Below are 17,138 nucleotides of genomic sequence, written 5' to 3' on the forward strand. Positions count from 1 at the left end.
ACGTTATGAAGTGACGTGATGAAGTGACGTGATGAAGCGACGTGATGAAGTGACGTCATGATGTGACGTTATGAAGTGACGTTATGAAGTGACGTGATGAAGCGACGTGATGAAGTGACGTTATGAAGTGACGTGATGAAGTGACGTTATGAAGTGACGTGATGAAGTGACGTTATGAAGTGACGTTATGAAGCGACGTGATGAAGTGACGTCATGATGTGATGTTATGAAGTGACGTAATGAAGTGACGTTATGAAGCGACGTTATGAAGCGACGTTATGAAGCGACGTTATGAAGCGACGTGATGAAGTGACGTTATGAAGTGACGTGATGAAGTGACGTTATGATGTGACGTTATGAAGTGACGTCATGATGTGACGTTATGAAGTGACGTTATGAAGTGACGTATGAAGTGACGTTATGAAGCGACGTGATGAAGTGACGTAATTACGCGACGTGAACATCATCTAAAAGCTGTAAACCCGCAATGAAGCCACGACGAAACAGCAGTTTTTGCAATTTCCCGCAGTTTCATCCCATAACATTGCATAAATATCCCGCATATTCCATCGCAGTTTTTAAGAAAACGTGACGCATAATTAAGGATTTTTGGCCGCAACAATCACAAAAAACTCTGGAAGGACTGGCTGACACGCAACAGAAACGCCACGCTCACAGCAACACAGGCAGTGTGCAGGACGCCTTATGTTGGTGTTTTTCGGTTGAGGACGGTCTCTTAAATCGTCATCTCTCTTTGTGTGTAACTTACAGAAAGAAGCCAGAGCAGCGGGGTCCAGTGTGAGGAAGCCTCTCAGAGCCATGGAGGCTTTGGCCAGGTTCACCCTGCAGGAGAGAACAAACTCAAGCTGTTAAACCTGTTTGAGTCGTGATTTTCTCGGATCTTTAACCCGACTCTGTAGTGATTGTCTCCATCTCCATCTTCATCCGCTTATCCGGGGTCGGGTCACGGGGGTAGCAGCTCCAGCAGGGGACCCCAAACTTCCCTTTCCCGGGCCACATTAACCAGCTCCGACTGGGGGATCCCGAGGCGTTCCCAGGCCAGGTTGGAGATATAATCCCTCCACCTAGTCCTGGGTCTCCCCGAGGCCTCCTCCCAGCTGGACGTCCCTCCACCTAGTCCTGGGTCCTCCCCGAGACCTCCTCCCAGCTGGACGTCCCTCCACCTAGTCCTGGGTCTCCCCCGAGGCCTCCTCCCAGCTGGACGTCCCTCCACCTAGTCCTGGGTCTTCCCCGAGGCCTCCTCCCAGCTGGACGTCCCTCCACCTAGTCCTGGGTCTTCCCCCGAGGCCTCCTCCCAGCTGGACGTCCCTCCACCTAGTCCTGGGTCTTCCCCGAGACCTCCTCCCAGCTGGACGTGCCTGGAACACCTCCCTAGGGAGGCGCCCAGGGGGCATCCTTACCAGATGCCCGAACCACCTCAACTGGCTCCTTTCGACTTGAAGGAGCAGCGTCTCTACTCCGAGCTCCTCACGGATAACTGAGCTTCTCACCCTATCTCTAAGGGAGACGCCAGCTACCCTCCTGAGGAAACCCATTTCGGCCGCTTGTACCCTGGATCTTGTTCTTTCGGTCATGACCCAGCCTTCATGACCATAGGTGAGGGTAGGAACAAAAACTGACCGGTAGATCGAGAGCTTTGCCTTCTGGCTCAGCTCTCTTTTCGTCACAACGGTGCGGTAGTGATTGTGACAGACATAATTCACCTTTGTTGTTTAATATAATATGTTGTGCATGTATTATGTTGGTTTAGGGACGTGAGAAGTTGTCTCTGTCAAGATTACTACAATTTCCACACTGGTGACCCTGACGATAGTCTGCTGGACGTATTCAGAGACGCGACACGACACGACCATGTCCGTTAATGCTGTTTCTCTCAAGCTCCCTGAATTCTGGGAAGCATCGGCGTCGGCGTGGTTCGCCCAATTAACTCAGGAGTCTCGAGTCTCTGGTAACATTAACTCGGATCAGTTGAGTCCTACTACAATTCAATCTAAAATGATGACGTGAGTTCTCGCGGGAGTCAGTCAATCCCGCTTTACAGCCGGCTAAGATAGTTTAGAAAGACATTATGCTCAGGTATACAGGCGAGATGGTGTCCGCATGTAAAGCATGAACGCTCCTGTCTTTATAAACTATCTCTTTAATAAACTGTCTGTACACTTACAAAGTTCTCAATGCTTCGGTTTACATGCAGGGACCCTCATTATGCTGCTGTTGAAGTCTGGTGATGTTTTGAGCCTTGTTAGTGGTGTAAAATAAAGATATACCATCTGCCCCGAAAGGTAGCATTAGCATGCTAACCACGGTTTACGCTAGCTTGCCCTGCACTGTCCTGCTGAACCCTGCAGCGTCCTGCTACGTCCTGCTATGCTCTGCTATGCCACGCTACACCCTGCTATGACATGAACTAGTACAACTACCATTTGTAGTCACTGTTTAATTATCTTTATTGTGACTATTATTGACTCTGTTCATCACACGCCCAACCAGCACCATCAGACACCGCCTACCAAGAGCCTGGGTCTGGGTTTTTCCTCGCCACTGTCGCACTAAATGCTTCCTCTTGGGGGAATTACTGGAATTGTTGGGGCTTTGTAAACTATAGAGTGTGGTCTAGACCTACTCTATTTGTATTTGTCTCGAGATAACGACGAATATCGAATCTCGGTACACATAATGTTATTAACCCCTAGGTTCATTTTGTGCTGGAATTGTCCTTTAAAGAAACTGTTCAAAGGGGGAACATTATTGAAAAAAAGCTTGAGAACCAGTGGTCCAGATTGTGTGTGTTACCTGTCAAAGGCGGACACGGTGCTGATGGCCAGCAGCAGGTAGAGCAGCGACTGGGCCGGGTAGGCCAGCAGGTGGTACTGCTGCAGCAGGTTGGGCAGCGTCGTCATCTGCTCGCCGGCCAACACGTACACCACGATGACGTTCCACACGGCGTAGCCGGCCAGGAAGCCGTGAGAGAACAGACCGATCACCCTGCAGAGGGAGCATGCACACGCACACACACACACACACACACACACACACACACACACACACACACACACACACACACACACACACACACACACACATATACACATACACACACACACACACATACACATACACAAGACACATGCACGTACGCAAGCACGCACGCATGCACGCAAGCATACAAACACACATACATACAGACACACACATACACACACAGACAGATATATACACACACATACACACACACACACACACAACACAACACACACACACACAGACACACACATACACAAACACACACATACATAGACACACACACATGCACGCATGCAAGCATGCATGCATTCACACACAAACACATACATACACACAGACAGATATATACACACACACACACACACACACACACACACACACACACACACACACACACAGACACACACACACACACACACATACACACACACATACAAACACACACATATACAGACACACACACATGCACGCACGCATGCACGCATGCACGCATTCACACATTCACACACAAACACATACATACACACAGACAGATATATACACACACACACACACACACACACACACACACACACACACACACACACACACACATGCAAGCATGCATGCACGCACACACATATACAAGTTTCAGAAAGCTTCACATATCTGCATTTTTTGTTGTGATTGTACTTGTGGTATAAACTGTTCTGTGTGCGTGCATACAGACCTGAAGCCGCTGTGGACCCTCATAGCGACGTCTCTGGTGGTCCAGATCTGTCTGGGGTCCATGTAGTCATCCATCAGCTCTGACTGTCGAAGCTGCTCAACTCGCTCTGCCTGGAAACGCCCTACACACACACACACACACACACACACACACACACACACACACACACACACACACACACAGACACACACACACACACACACACACACACACACACACACACACACACACACACACACACACACACACACACACACACACACACACACACACACACACACAGACACACACATACACACACACACGACACACAGACACACACACACACACACACACACACGACACACACATACACACACACACACACACACACACACACACACACACACACACACACACATACACACACACACACACACACACACACACACACACACACATACACACACACACACACACACACACAGACACACACACACACACACACACACACACACACACACGACAGACAGACACACACACATACATACACACACACACACATACACACACACACACACACACACACACACACACACACACACACACACACACACACACACACACACACACACACACACACACACACACACACACATACACACACACACACACTGATTGCTGACGTTACTGCTGCTACGTCTTGTATTTCTACAGTCTGTTTGTGCTACATGTGTGAACAGTTTTTGCTGGCAGCCTTTCTGTCTTTCTCACTCACTGTTCCTCTCCACGAAGACTTTGCCGACCGGTTGGCTGTGTCCGCGGGGGGCGGAGAACAGGGAATGCTGGGGGATCGGGGACTGGGCGCCTGAGACGATATCGTCGTCTTCAGCTCCGAGGTCATTGCTGTAGTGCTCCGTTGCCTTCGCCTTCCTGCCACGGGATTTAAGAAAAAGGCTTTTGTCCAAAGAAACATCTCAACAGCTGTTGGATGGATTGTGTTTAGTTGACTGAACACTCACTTCTTCCTTCTGGTCTTTCTGGTTACAGCGACGGTCCGTTCCTCTCCGTCCATGTCGGACTCGGCCATGTTGCCGTTTGGCATGTCGGCATGCTCTGCTTCCTGATCTGAGGATGAAGGTTTATTATCAATCCATCAAACACACTGGCTTCTTTCTTTGGTGTAAAAGCTAGCACGAATAGACCAGTCCTCCAAACTAGTGTTGTCTCAAGTTTTTGTTGCTGTTTTTTAAGTTTATCACTTTTTGTCACTATTTTTCGACCTGTTCTTGCCTTCCTTCCTTCCTTCCTTCCTTCCTTCCTTCCTTCCTTCCTTCCTTCCTTCCTTCCTTCCTTCCTTCTTTCCTAACCTTCCTTCCTTCCTTCCTTCCTTCCTTCCTCCTTCCTTCCTTCCTGCCTTCCTTCCTTCCTTCCCTCCTTCCCTCCTTCCTTCCTTCTTCCTTCCTGCCTTCCTTCCTTCCTTCCCTCCTTCCCTCCTCCCCTCGTTCCTTCCTTCTTCCTTCCTTCCTTCTTTCCTTCATGTTGCCTTCCTTCCTTCCTGTTTCCTTCCTTCCTTCATGGTGCCTTCCTTCCTCCCTCCTTCCTTCCTTTCTTCCTTCCTTCCTTCCTGCCTTCCTTCCTTCCTTCCCTCCTTCCCTCCTTCCTTCCTTCTTCCTTCCTGCCTTCCTTCCTTCCTTCCCTCCTTCCCTCCTCCCCTCGTTCCTTCCTTCTTCCTTCCTTCCTTCTTTCCTTCATGTTGCCTTCCTTCCTTCCTTCCTGTTCCCTTCCTTCCTTCCTTCCTTCCTTCTTTCCTTCCTTCCTGTTGCCTTCCTTCCTTCCTTCCTTCCTTCCTTCCTTCCTTCCTTCCTCTCCTTCCTTCCTTCCTTCCTTCCTTCCTCTCCTTCCTTCCTTCCTTCCTTCCTTCCTTCCTTCCTTCCTTCCTTCCTTCCTTCCTTCCTTCCTTCCTTCCTGTTGCCTTCCTACCTTCCTTACTTCCTTCCTTCCTTCCTTCCTCCTTCCTTCCTTCCTTCCTTCCTTCCTTCCTTCCTTCCCTCCTTCCTTCCTTCCTTCCTTCCTTCCTTCCTTCCTTCCTTTTGCCTTCCTTCCTTCCTTCCTGTTTCCTTCCTTCCTTCCTTCCTTCCTTCCTTCCTTCCTTCCTGTTTCCTTCCTTCCTTCCTTCCTTCCTTCCTTCCTTCCTTCCTCCCTCCCTTCCTTTCTTCCTTCCTTCCTGCCTTCCTTCCTTCCTTCCCTCCTTCCCTCCTTCCTTCCTTCTTCCTTCCTGCCTTCCTTCCTTCCTTCCCTCCTCCCCTCGTTCCTTCCTTCTTCCTTCCTTCCTTCTTTCCTTCATGTTGCCTTCCTTCCTTCCTTCCTGTTGCCTGCCTGTCTTCATGTTGCCTTCCTTCCTAACCTTCCTTCCTTCCTTCCTTCCTTCCTTCCTTCCTTCCCTCCTTCCTTCCTTCTTCCTTCCTTCCTTCTTTCCTTCATGTTGCCTTCCTTCCTTCCTTCCTGTTGCCTGCCTGCCTTCATGGTGCCTTCCTCCCCCCTTCCTTCCTTTCTTCCTTCCTTCCTTCCTTCCTTCCTTCCTTCCTTCCTTCCTTCCTCCCTCCCTCCCTCCCTCCCTCCCTCCCTTCCTTCCTTCCTCCCTCCCTCCCTCCCTTCCTTCCTTCCTTCCTTCCTTCTTTCCTTCCTTCCTGTTGCCTTCCTTCCTTCCTTCCTTCCTTCCTTCCTTCCTTCTCTTCCTTCCTTCCTTCTCTTCCTTCCTTCCTCCCTCCCTTCCTTCGTGTTGCCTTCCTTCCTTCCCTCCCTCCCTTCCTTGTTTCCTTCCTTCCTTTTTTCTACTGTCTTCTTTTTTCTCCAAGTTTTTCAAGGTTTTTGTCACTTTTTTAGAAGTTTCTCTTCCTTCTTCCTCCTTGTTTTTTTTTTAACAAGTCTGTCTCTCTATTTTCCACCTATTCTTGCCTTCCTTCCTTCTTTCTACCGACTTCAAGTTTTTAAGTTTTTTTAAGTTTTTGTCGCCTTTGTCCGTCATCATTTAAATGTTTTTCAGTTCCATGGCTGTTCAGTAAATCCACCTGCTGGTCAGGGGGTACTTGGATTAAAAACACAATTCAAATGGGGAGGTTCATTATTGAAAAAGGTTAGAGAACCAGTGGTCTAAAACGACCCACAGCAGCGTTCTCCGTCTTCATATCTAAACCAGAGAAGGTAGCGGTCCCAGTCTGGTTAGGTTGAGTTAAGGTGATAAAAAGATGGAGGTTTGGGTTGAGATCAGACGTGACTTCACATCCTGAAGGTTACCACGTGACCCAGAACGTGACGTAGCTCTGTTTGTTCCCTAAAGTTTTTTAAACGGGACCTGAACCCCTGTCTCCTGGGTGGAAGTCCCCCCCCAACCTGCCTCCTTACAGGATATTTGGCGCTCTTATACTTCCTTACTTTGTTCCCGTCAGAACCACTACGGCCACTAGAGGGCGCCGCCACTAGAAACCTGAATATAGGTCAGAATGATGCTGGAACAAATTACCTATGTGGGCGTTTTTTGGGGGAGGACAATCTCTAAATAACAGTTGGTGCTACCAATAGTAGATGCCTTCTTCTTTTTCTTCTTCCTCTGTGGTGCTGGATCATGCGGCTCCGGGGTCAGAGGGTCTCTGCTGTTAGAGCGGCTCCTAGTGGTCACTTCCTCAGTCTCAGCCTCCAGCTCCAGACCCACTGCAGAGGAACACAAGAGATTCAAACAGAAGAGAACAGTGTGCATGCGTGTGTGTGTGCATGTGTGTCTGTGTGTGTGTATGTGTGTGTGTGCGTGTGTGTGTGTGTGTGTGTGTGCGTGTGTGTGTGTGCGTGTGTGTGTGTGTGTGTGTGTGTGTTTGTGTGTCACCTCTCACCTTCGCCCTGCTCCTCGCCGTCGGCAACATCCTTCTTCGGCTTCTTCTTCTTGCTCCTGACGGTTGGCATGGTTTCCCTGTGAGAGGATGAACAGCTGTGTGCAATCATTAAGGGAGTGGTTAAAAGTACTCTGGGTCTGATGCACAGAAGGTTAAGCTTAAGTCTTTAAAATAGAGTAAGTCTTATATGGTACGAAAGGGTATGAACCAGACAGTTGAGTAACAAACAAAACAGGAAATGTGTCTAAGAAAAGGAAGCTGTGCAACACAGGCGGCCTCAACCCTGGCATGTGTTGTGTGAAAGATGACAGTCTGCCTAGAGACAAGAAGACACCGCCCTGCAGGAAGAAAATAAAAGATTAGAGGATAGGACGGGGCGCACTTTGGACGAGGTCTTGGTGGACCGGGCTCTGACTTTATGTCTATTGCTAGGGAAACACAGGCTGTGTCTCATTCGGCATCCTTCCGTCAGGACACTGCTGATGTACACTGACCACTTACCGACCACTATCGATGGTTAGTGGTGTCCCAAAAGGAACCCTTATGTTAAAACACGTAGATGAGCGTGACCACAGCAACACACGGCAGCTGATTGGACGAACGCGTCACGTGGGTCTTGCTGCTCCCAGAGTTTCCAAAACAGACCATAATGGCGTCTCGTTCAGAATACAATCTCGTATTTTAAGAAAATAGTTCACTGAAACGTGTTTCTGAAAACATTTTAAGCGAGAAACAGGCCGTGCAGTTACTGAATCTGTCTGTTTTTTTGATCGACAAAGGTCAGTTTAACAGATTTTTTGTCAGATTTTGAGTGGCGGCGAGCCGAGCCGACTGCTCATCATTTGCATACAGTAGCCTTGACGTCCCTGGTCCCTCCCCTTTCTGCTGTTGTAGTCCAGATGGCGCCCGTTTAGTGCGAGTAGGGTCCATCGTTCCACACTGAACTTTTTGACCGTTTTTAGGGGGTCATCCTGGTACTTTCAGTGCTCTGACTTTCTGCGTTATCTACACGATCTACTTAAAACTAAGGGTTTGAAGTGTGCAAGTAGGCGGTTTGAGACACAGCCACAGCCTACCACTTGGGGAACACAGCACGAGCACATATGGACAAAACAAACATGCTAAATAAACATATATGTTTATTTTTAAAGCAGATTTTAAATGACATTGTAACTATTTAACAACTCGCCCTTATGAAATCCAATCACAGCACGGCTGTCTTGGAACGCAATAGACAGACGGTGGCGGGACGCCCCGACACTTACATTCAACTAAAATGTAACAGTGAACAATCAGTGTTGGACCTCCAGTCTGTTGAGACGCCTCTCCAAACTCACCATAAAAGGTTAAGACACGTTAATAAAAAAGATCCGTATTTTGCCGTAATCCAATGACACGAAAAAAGTAGATCCACAAAAAGGGTCTCGGTGTATCCAGGAGGCCGATACGAGCGTCACATTCACCAGCCAGCTTCGAACTGGTGAACAAGGCCTCTCCACTTCGCCGTTTAAACAAAGTGGAATAAACGTGTAAAAGTCCAAATCTACACAAAACCCGCAATCAATTAGTAAGCTGACATCACATTTATAGACACGGCATTTAGGAAACCTTTATTACGTTGGCACGGTAAGATGTCCAGACTAGTGCAACAGTAATTTTCGTTTTTTTGCGTCCTGCATATGCGTCAACAATGGTCTCGGGGGAGAGCCGAAGCTAAAGCAGGAGGCCTGTATGAAATCAGATGTACTACCTACCACCATTTAGTTGTTTTGTGTTATTTAACAGCTGCTGCTCCTTTGCGTCAAAAGGAGCCAGTTGAGGTGGTTCGGGCATCTGGTAAGGATGCCCCCTGGGCGCCTCCCTAGGGAGGTGTTCCAGGCACGTCCAGCTGGGAGGAGGCCTCGGGGGAGACCCAGGACTAGGTGGAGGGATTATATCTCTAACCTGGCCTGGGAACGCCTCGGGATCCCCCAGTCGGAGCTGGTTAATGTGGCCCGGGAAAGGGAAGTCTGGGGTCCCCTGCTGGAGCTGCTACCCCCGCGACCCGACCCCGGATAAGCGGACGAAGATGGATGGATGGATGGTGTTATTTAAAATATTTATAAAAGGTCTGGTCATGCCAGATGTAATTACTCCACTCATTTTTGAAACAATGCAATTACCCTTTTCAGCCACCAGGGGGGGGCAGTGCTCCCCTTGCCCCCCCCGTGTATGAGTATGAGCCACAGTCTCTGTTTTGTGAACCCACAGCTGTGTTGTAACTCTTATGCTGGACTGAACTGGGTTGACTGAACTCTTCGTCTCTGATTGATCCGTAACGTACGTCCATAAAAGAAGATTTAAGGAATTAATTAATAGGAGTCAGATTTGCCCGGCCTCAGGGCCTTATTTTGGACATTCCCAACAATAGTATTTCAACATAGCATGTTTCCTTAATATCTGATGACGCGTTGGGGTACTTTTTGGATGTATTACAGTCAATATATTACATATTGGACCTTTGAATGTTCATATTCATGTGACTTGTTCGGCTAAAGATGCATGAAAACTCTACTTAGTAGCAGCAGCATCCCGCAGGAGGAACAGAAAAAGGTTTAAAATAAACACTTTCAATATTTTAATCTTTCAGTTAACAGTTTCACAGTTTTCCTTAAACACAGAAATGAAAAACAATGTCAGCAAAGAGAGGAACTATTTCTACACTGAGCACATTTAAAAACAGGTGTATTTCAGCTCACCTGTGCAGCTGACTCAGTCTGTGAAGAAACAAGCCTCCCCCCTTTCTGTCTCTGATCTTATCAGGCTGAGTGTCTTAGGCTGAGCCTCAGAATAAAGTAAATAAAATCTCACCCTCCTTTTCCTTTTCTTTCTCCGTCTTCTGCTCGGGTTTAATCCCAAAAAGGTGGATTCAAAACGGCTACTGGACTTCTTTAAAACTTGAAGCGTGAATCCAAAGCGAGGAGATGAAGTGAAGCAGAAAGGAGAAACAGAAGCATGGGGGGGGGGGGAGGAAGGAGGTCTGTTAGCAGCTTTGAGACTCATCCCGGGGTCTTAGAGCGGCAGGTGGATCAGCCCTGACCGCCTCTGGGAGCTTTGTGGTTGGTTGATCAGCTGTGATGTCACCTTATAATCCAACACCCTGCTTTGCTGCCAGTCTCTTCTCTTCAACACATCCAATCACTCTGTATACTCACTGACACGCAGCAGAGTTATAACAAGACGTATTCAGATCCTTTATTACAGCAGTAAAAGTACTAATACCACACTGTAGTAATACTCTGTTACAAGGTAAAATCCTGCATTTAGATTGTTACTTCAGTAAGAGTGTGTAAGTATCATCAGGACAATGTAGGTAAAGTATTAAAAGTAAAGAACAATGCTCCCATTTTAGAGAGAGGAAAGGATCCACACACACACACACACACACACACACACACACACACACACACACACACACACACACACACACACACACACACACACAGAGACACACACACACACACACACACACACACACACACAGAGACACACACACACACACACACACACAGAGACACACACACACACACACACACACACACACACAGAGACACACACACACACACACACACACACACACACTCACATAGACACACAGACACACACACACACACACACACACACACACAGACACACAGACACACACACACACACACACACACACACACACACACACACACACACACACACACACACACACACACAGACACACAGACACACAGACACACACACACACACACACACACACACACACACACACACACACACACACACACACTCACATAGACAACACACACACACACACACACACACACACACACACAGACACACACACACACACACACACACACACACACACACACACACACACACACTCACATTCTCCAACCAGTTGTGTGTGTAATGGTCTGATCATCTCAGCTGACTTGTAGCTGTTATATTGTCGGCTAGTTTACTTTAGAATAAAACATCAGATTTATAAACTACATGTGTTCTGTGTGCAGGAATGTTAATGTGTAAAGTAACTAGTAACTAAAGTAACTAGTAACTAAAGCTGGAACAGATGAATGTAGCGGAGTAACTAAAGTAACTAGTAACTAAAGCTGGAACAGATGAATGTAGCGGAGTAACTAAAGTAACTAGTAACTAAAGCTGGAACAGATGAATGTAGCGGAGTAACTAAAGTAACTAGTAACTAAAGTAACTAGTAACTAAAGCTGGAACAGATGAATGTAGCGGAGTAACTAAAGTAACTAGTAACTAAAGTAACTAGTAACTAAAGCTGGAACAGATTAATGTAGCGGAGTAACTAAAGTAACTAGTAACTAAAGCTGGAACAGATTAATGTAGCGGAGTAACTAAAGTAACTAGTAACTAAAGTAACTAGTAACTAAAGCTGGAACAGATGAATGTAGCGGAGTAACTAAAGTAACTAGTAACTAAAGTAACTAGTAACTAAAGCTGTAACAGATGAATGTAGAGGAGTAACTAAAGTAACTAGTAACTAAAGCTGTAACAGATGAATGTAGCGGAGTAACTAAAGTAACTAGTAACTAAAGTAACTAGTAACTAAAGCTGGAACAGATGAATGTAGCGGAGTAACTAAAGTAACTAGTAACTAAAGCTGGAACAGATGAATGTAGTGGAGTAACTAAAGTAACTAGTAACTAAAGCTGTAACAGATGAATGTAACGGAGTAACTAAAGTAACTAGTAACTAAAGCTGGAACAGATGAATGTAGTGGAGTAACTAAAGTAACTAGTAACTAAAGCTGGAACAGATGAATGTAGTGGAGTAACTAAAGTAACTAGTAACTAAAGCTGGAACAGATGAATGTAGTGGAGTAACTAAAGTAACTAGTAACTAAAGCTGGAACAGATGAATGTAGTGGAGTAACTAAAGTAACTAGTAACTAAAGTTGTAACCAATGAATGTAGTGGAGTAACTAAAGTAACTAGTAACTAAAGTAACTAGTAACTAAAGCTGGAACAGATGAATGTAGTGGAGTAACTAAAGTAACTAGTAACTAAAGTAACTAGTAACTAAAGCTGGAACAGATGAACGTAGTGGAGTAACTAAAGTAACTAGTAACTAAAGTAACTAGTAACTAAAGCTGTAACAGATGAATGTAGCGGAGTAACTAAAGTAACTAGTAACTAAAGTAACTAGTAACTAAAGCTGGAACAGATGAACGTAGTGGAGTAACTAAAGTAACTAGTAACTAAAGTAACTAGTAACTAAAGCTGGAACAGATGAACGTAGTGGAGTAACTAAAGTAACTAGTAACTAAAGTAACTAGTAACTAAAGCTGTAACAGATGAATGTAGTGGAGTAAAAAGTACAATATTTCTCTCTGAAATGTAGCGGAGTAGAAGTAGAAAGTGGCATGAAAAGAAAAGACTCAGTAAAGTACAAGTACCTCAACATCTGTATTCCACTTCTTCGTCTGGAAAAACATACATTCCTGAGCTGTAAGGTAATCAAAGCTTAAGCTAACTACCTGTGTGTCTATACATTATACAGGGAATACAACTTTAATACTGACAATAACACTATTAGTATATAGAAATATGGACTGGATTCAGCACCTCAAAAGCTAAAAAAAATGCCTAACTTTCCCTAACTATTTTGTTTTTTTCTATTTCACCTGATAAAGAACATGTCAACATGTAAACACAGTATTTCCCCTCCTCTCCTCTCGCGATGTCAATATCACGCGGTATCTGTCGTGCTGCGTTGCACCGAGCGCCATTCGCTGCTCTTTGTATAGATGACCGTAAAGCTGAACGATGCAGCGAGAAGACACTAATCCTGCTGTTAAATCGGCTGAGCTGCAGCCGTCCTGCCGAGGATTAACCTGACACACACGGAGAGAGGGAGGGGAGAGACACACGCACACACATGGTTTAATCTTGATCTTTAAAGAGAACTTGGGGAGGTTGAAGCCAAGTGGAGCTGCTGCGTTCTGAATGAGCTGCAGGGGGTTGTGGGAGGAAAGGGCTCAAATTGAAGGGAAATGTAGGAACACAAGACCTCATTTTGAAAATGTCCTAGAAATGTGGGAACATAGGGCTTAATTTTCAGTGGAAAAAAAAAAATCTTATGGCGTTTTTCCATTACGTGGTACCTGCTCGACTCACCTCGCCTCTACTCGCCTCACTGTGCGTCCGTTTTCCGTTGCAGATTTTAGTACCGCCTCAGCGTGGCTGGTAGTCATAGTGGCGCCGCAGTAAACTGCCGTGACCTAACGCGACACACACACACAGAACGTGGAAGGTGTGTTGTTGTTGTCAGAAGACACATTTAGTTTCAGATAGAAATAAACACAGCTGGCTGAACTATTTATAAATGGTGGGTTTGTTCAGGACGCCCCCGTCTGTCGCTTTCACGTCACCTTTTCGGCTCGCCTCAGCTCGCTGGGAACCTCGACTGAGGTGGTACTAGATAAAGTACCTGTTAGCAGGTACCAGGGACTTTTTTTCGTAATGGAAAACCAAAAAAGGCGAGTAGAGTCGAGGCGAGTCGAGCAGGTACCACGTGATGGAAAAGCGCCACTAGAAATGTGGGAACATAGGGCTGTGGGAACATAGATCTGACCCCGTTATAGTACCAACAGAGCAGCATGACACCCTACACACCATGATTTCAACTTTAAGTCCACACTGGCCAGTTAAAAAACACTCTCCACAGATATTTGCCACAGACACTATCACGCACACCAGAAAATGGAACCACAAATGCACGACTCAGGTGAGTAAAGTTCAATGGTTTAGGCAACAGTGTCCAACAAACGACAGGCAAAGGGCAATCCAAAAAACAGGCAATGGTCAAAAATCCAAGGGAAACAGGAACTCAGGAACACAGGGGAAAACCGCTTGAAGGCTGCACACAAGGAAAACAGACAATCTCACGCAGGAGTAACGGAAAGACTGAACTTAAATACACAAGACAGGGGAGACAATGAGACACAGGTGCAACACAAAGGGGCGAGGACAGGTAATCACACAGGCGGGAAGGAGAAAAAAGACCAGGAAGATGAGACAGTAAGTTTCAAAATAAAACAGGAAATGGAAAACTAAACAGAAACATGACACAGGGACGAGACAGGACAGACACACCACATGACACACCTACTACCTAAAGTATATTGACAAACTGATATTTACCCTGAATGGTATTTGTCTCAACAGTGGAGGGGACATTGTTTTTGCTGTCTATGTCCCCCAACTCTCTCACAATATCAATAATATCACCAATCAGTCCACCATTGTGTGTAAATGTTGATGTTGCACCTCTACCAAGACCAATCTATGTTAAACAGGTGCCAGCAGCTCTGAGGGCACAGCACAGCGCTGATACAGGATATATTGACAGTCGTCCTTATCAAGCATCAATGGAACCTAATAGCTCACCTTATCCAATTGCTGCAGAAAAGGAAGCAGGTTTAGCTCTTAATTGCTGCCAAGTGTAGTGTTAACTAGGGTCACGTGCAGTGCTGCTTCTATTGCTTGTAACATCTGTTTCAGAGCTCCACAGGACAGCGCAGGTATTCCCCAACTTGCATCTGAACCACGCTTATTCTCTGAGTCATAACTCGGTCAAATCTGAACACATAGACATGAAACACATATTTGTAGATTCAGTACAACATTCTTTTTCAGGGCATGTTTTATCTCGCATGTCTATTGCGAATTAAGGTCTTTATCCAACATGTGACTTCAATAACTTCTTTTCTTCATTTACAATACCTTATAATGTATAACTAATAACAAATGATATACTTTGATTACAATGAAATGACCACATACATCACAACAACATGTAAAACACATTACTAAATAAATTATTTATCTTCTAAGCTTAAAAAAACTGGGGCGGGGGGAATAACAAATATGTCACAAAAGAAAAGCACAGAAAAAATCGACAAAAACATCGGAATGAAAAAACGTTGTGAAAAGCAACAAGTGTCGAAAAACACGACCAAAACATTGGAAAGAAAAGTTTTAATTTTAACCCAGAATAACAAAAAAAGTGTCCTGATTGTGATGTTCTGTTTCCTGTTTTATTTGGAAGTCTGTCTTGTCTCCCTTGTCCTGTCTACTTTACTTCCTGTCTTTTGTTTTCCCGCCTGTTTGATTGTTCTGCCCTGATTTGTTTCACCTGTTTCTTGTTTGTCCTTGTTAACCTGTGTATTTAGTCTCTGTGTTGTCTTTGTCTTGTGTGGGAGCATTACGTTGCTGTTGCTATTCTTTCTGTTTGCCGTTTATTCTGTTGCTGTGTGTTCGTGTCTGGAGTCTACCTTTCGTCTCTGAGTTCCAGTTTCTGAGGTTCTGTTTGTTCTGGGATTAGTTTTTGCCTGTTGCTTTCTGGACACTTTTGGTATGTACTTCATTGTTTAATAAATCATCTTAACTGCATTTGGGTCCAAGCCATTCTGACAAACTGTCACAAAAAGTTGCATGGCTGACAATAAGACAACACAAGGGTTAATTGCACAGCCCTTCTGTTTTTATATTAGCTTCCATTCTGCCATTATTTAAGATCAGTGTTAAGCTACCGTCCATGTCTTCTCATCTCCTCACTATCCGTTAGCTACCTGTCCCCTGAACACACTGTAAAAAATACGCTGTCTCTGTAGACAGCCCAGGCTCCACAAACGGCAAGAAAAACAAACTGCGCCAACCTGGGCCCCATTTCAGAAAGGAGGTTTAACAAACTCTGAGTCTAACTAGGGCTGTCCCAAATGATTATTTTACCATAGTAACTGACTCTGAGGTTAAATTGCTTAATTAATCTGAACAAATAACCTGCCAACCCTGGCTACTGAATTCTGGTGCCACTGATCTGTCTGCACTTCTCTCTGATGCTCTGAAACCGAAACACCGCTGCACATGACGCTAGTTAACGTTATACTCGACAGCAGCTAACGTTAGCCTACTGCTAGCTAGTAGCTGGATTAAACACGGTTAAAATGCTGACAGTTCAATGAAACTGGTAAACTACAGCCTCGTGGTGCATTTGAAGTTATTGTAAATGTCCTTTTCCCATCTGATGGTTCAACAGCAAAGTTGTTATACATTATTATTAAATCATTTAATGTTGACCATATGGCCTTAGCAATAAACAAGCCGTTCTTTAATGTCACCAACTGTTGTTTAGTACCTTTTTTTTAAAAGTATTGGTTCAGGCACCGTTAATTATGTATGTGATTAATTAATCAGAGTATGTAATTAGATTACATTTTTTAATCGATTGACAGCCCTAGTATTTTAGATTATTATGGAATTTCTTCAAATCCCTAAAATCATTACAACCTAAGCTAAAAGGATATGTAAGTAAAACTATTGAAATTGTGTCATGAATAAAAAAAATAAAAAAATGCTGGCTGCCTGCCTCAGGGCCTCCATCAATGGGCTGAGCACATTCTGTGTTTTGACCATTTGTGGAATAAACCCTGTCTCATTTACCATGCTTTGTGG

The 17,138-nt window shown here is 45.2% G+C and overlaps 1 protein-coding gene across 1 annotated transcript in view; it reads right to left on the reverse strand.

The window, feature by feature from the left end:
* tmem237a (transmembrane protein 237a) overlaps nt 1-7,690 on the reverse strand; it is a 12,340-nt gene extending 4,650 nt beyond the window's left edge. Inside the window, exons 1-7 of the mRNA XM_078262969.1 lie at nt 7,621-7,690; nt 7,310-7,444; nt 4,756-4,861; nt 4,512-4,666; nt 3,755-3,875; nt 2,815-3,006; nt 770-843 (exon numbers count right to left, since the gene is read on the reverse strand). Coding sequence (XP_078119095.1) covers nt 770-843; nt 2,815-3,006; nt 3,755-3,875; nt 4,512-4,666; nt 4,756-4,861; nt 7,310-7,444; nt 7,621-7,690 — 853 coding nt within the window. The remainder of the gene's footprint in view (nt 1-769; nt 844-2,814; nt 3,007-3,754; nt 3,876-4,511; nt 4,667-4,755; nt 4,862-7,309; nt 7,445-7,620) is intronic.
* Nucleotides 7,691-17,138: the final 9,448 nt, after the last annotated feature.

The sequence above is a fragment of the Sander vitreus genome, chromosome 11 (genome assembly GCF_031162955.1).
Source record: "Sander vitreus isolate 19-12246 chromosome 11, sanVit1, whole genome shotgun sequence".
Classification (NCBI taxonomy): domain Eukaryota; kingdom Metazoa; phylum Chordata; class Actinopteri; order Perciformes; family Percidae; genus Sander; species Sander vitreus.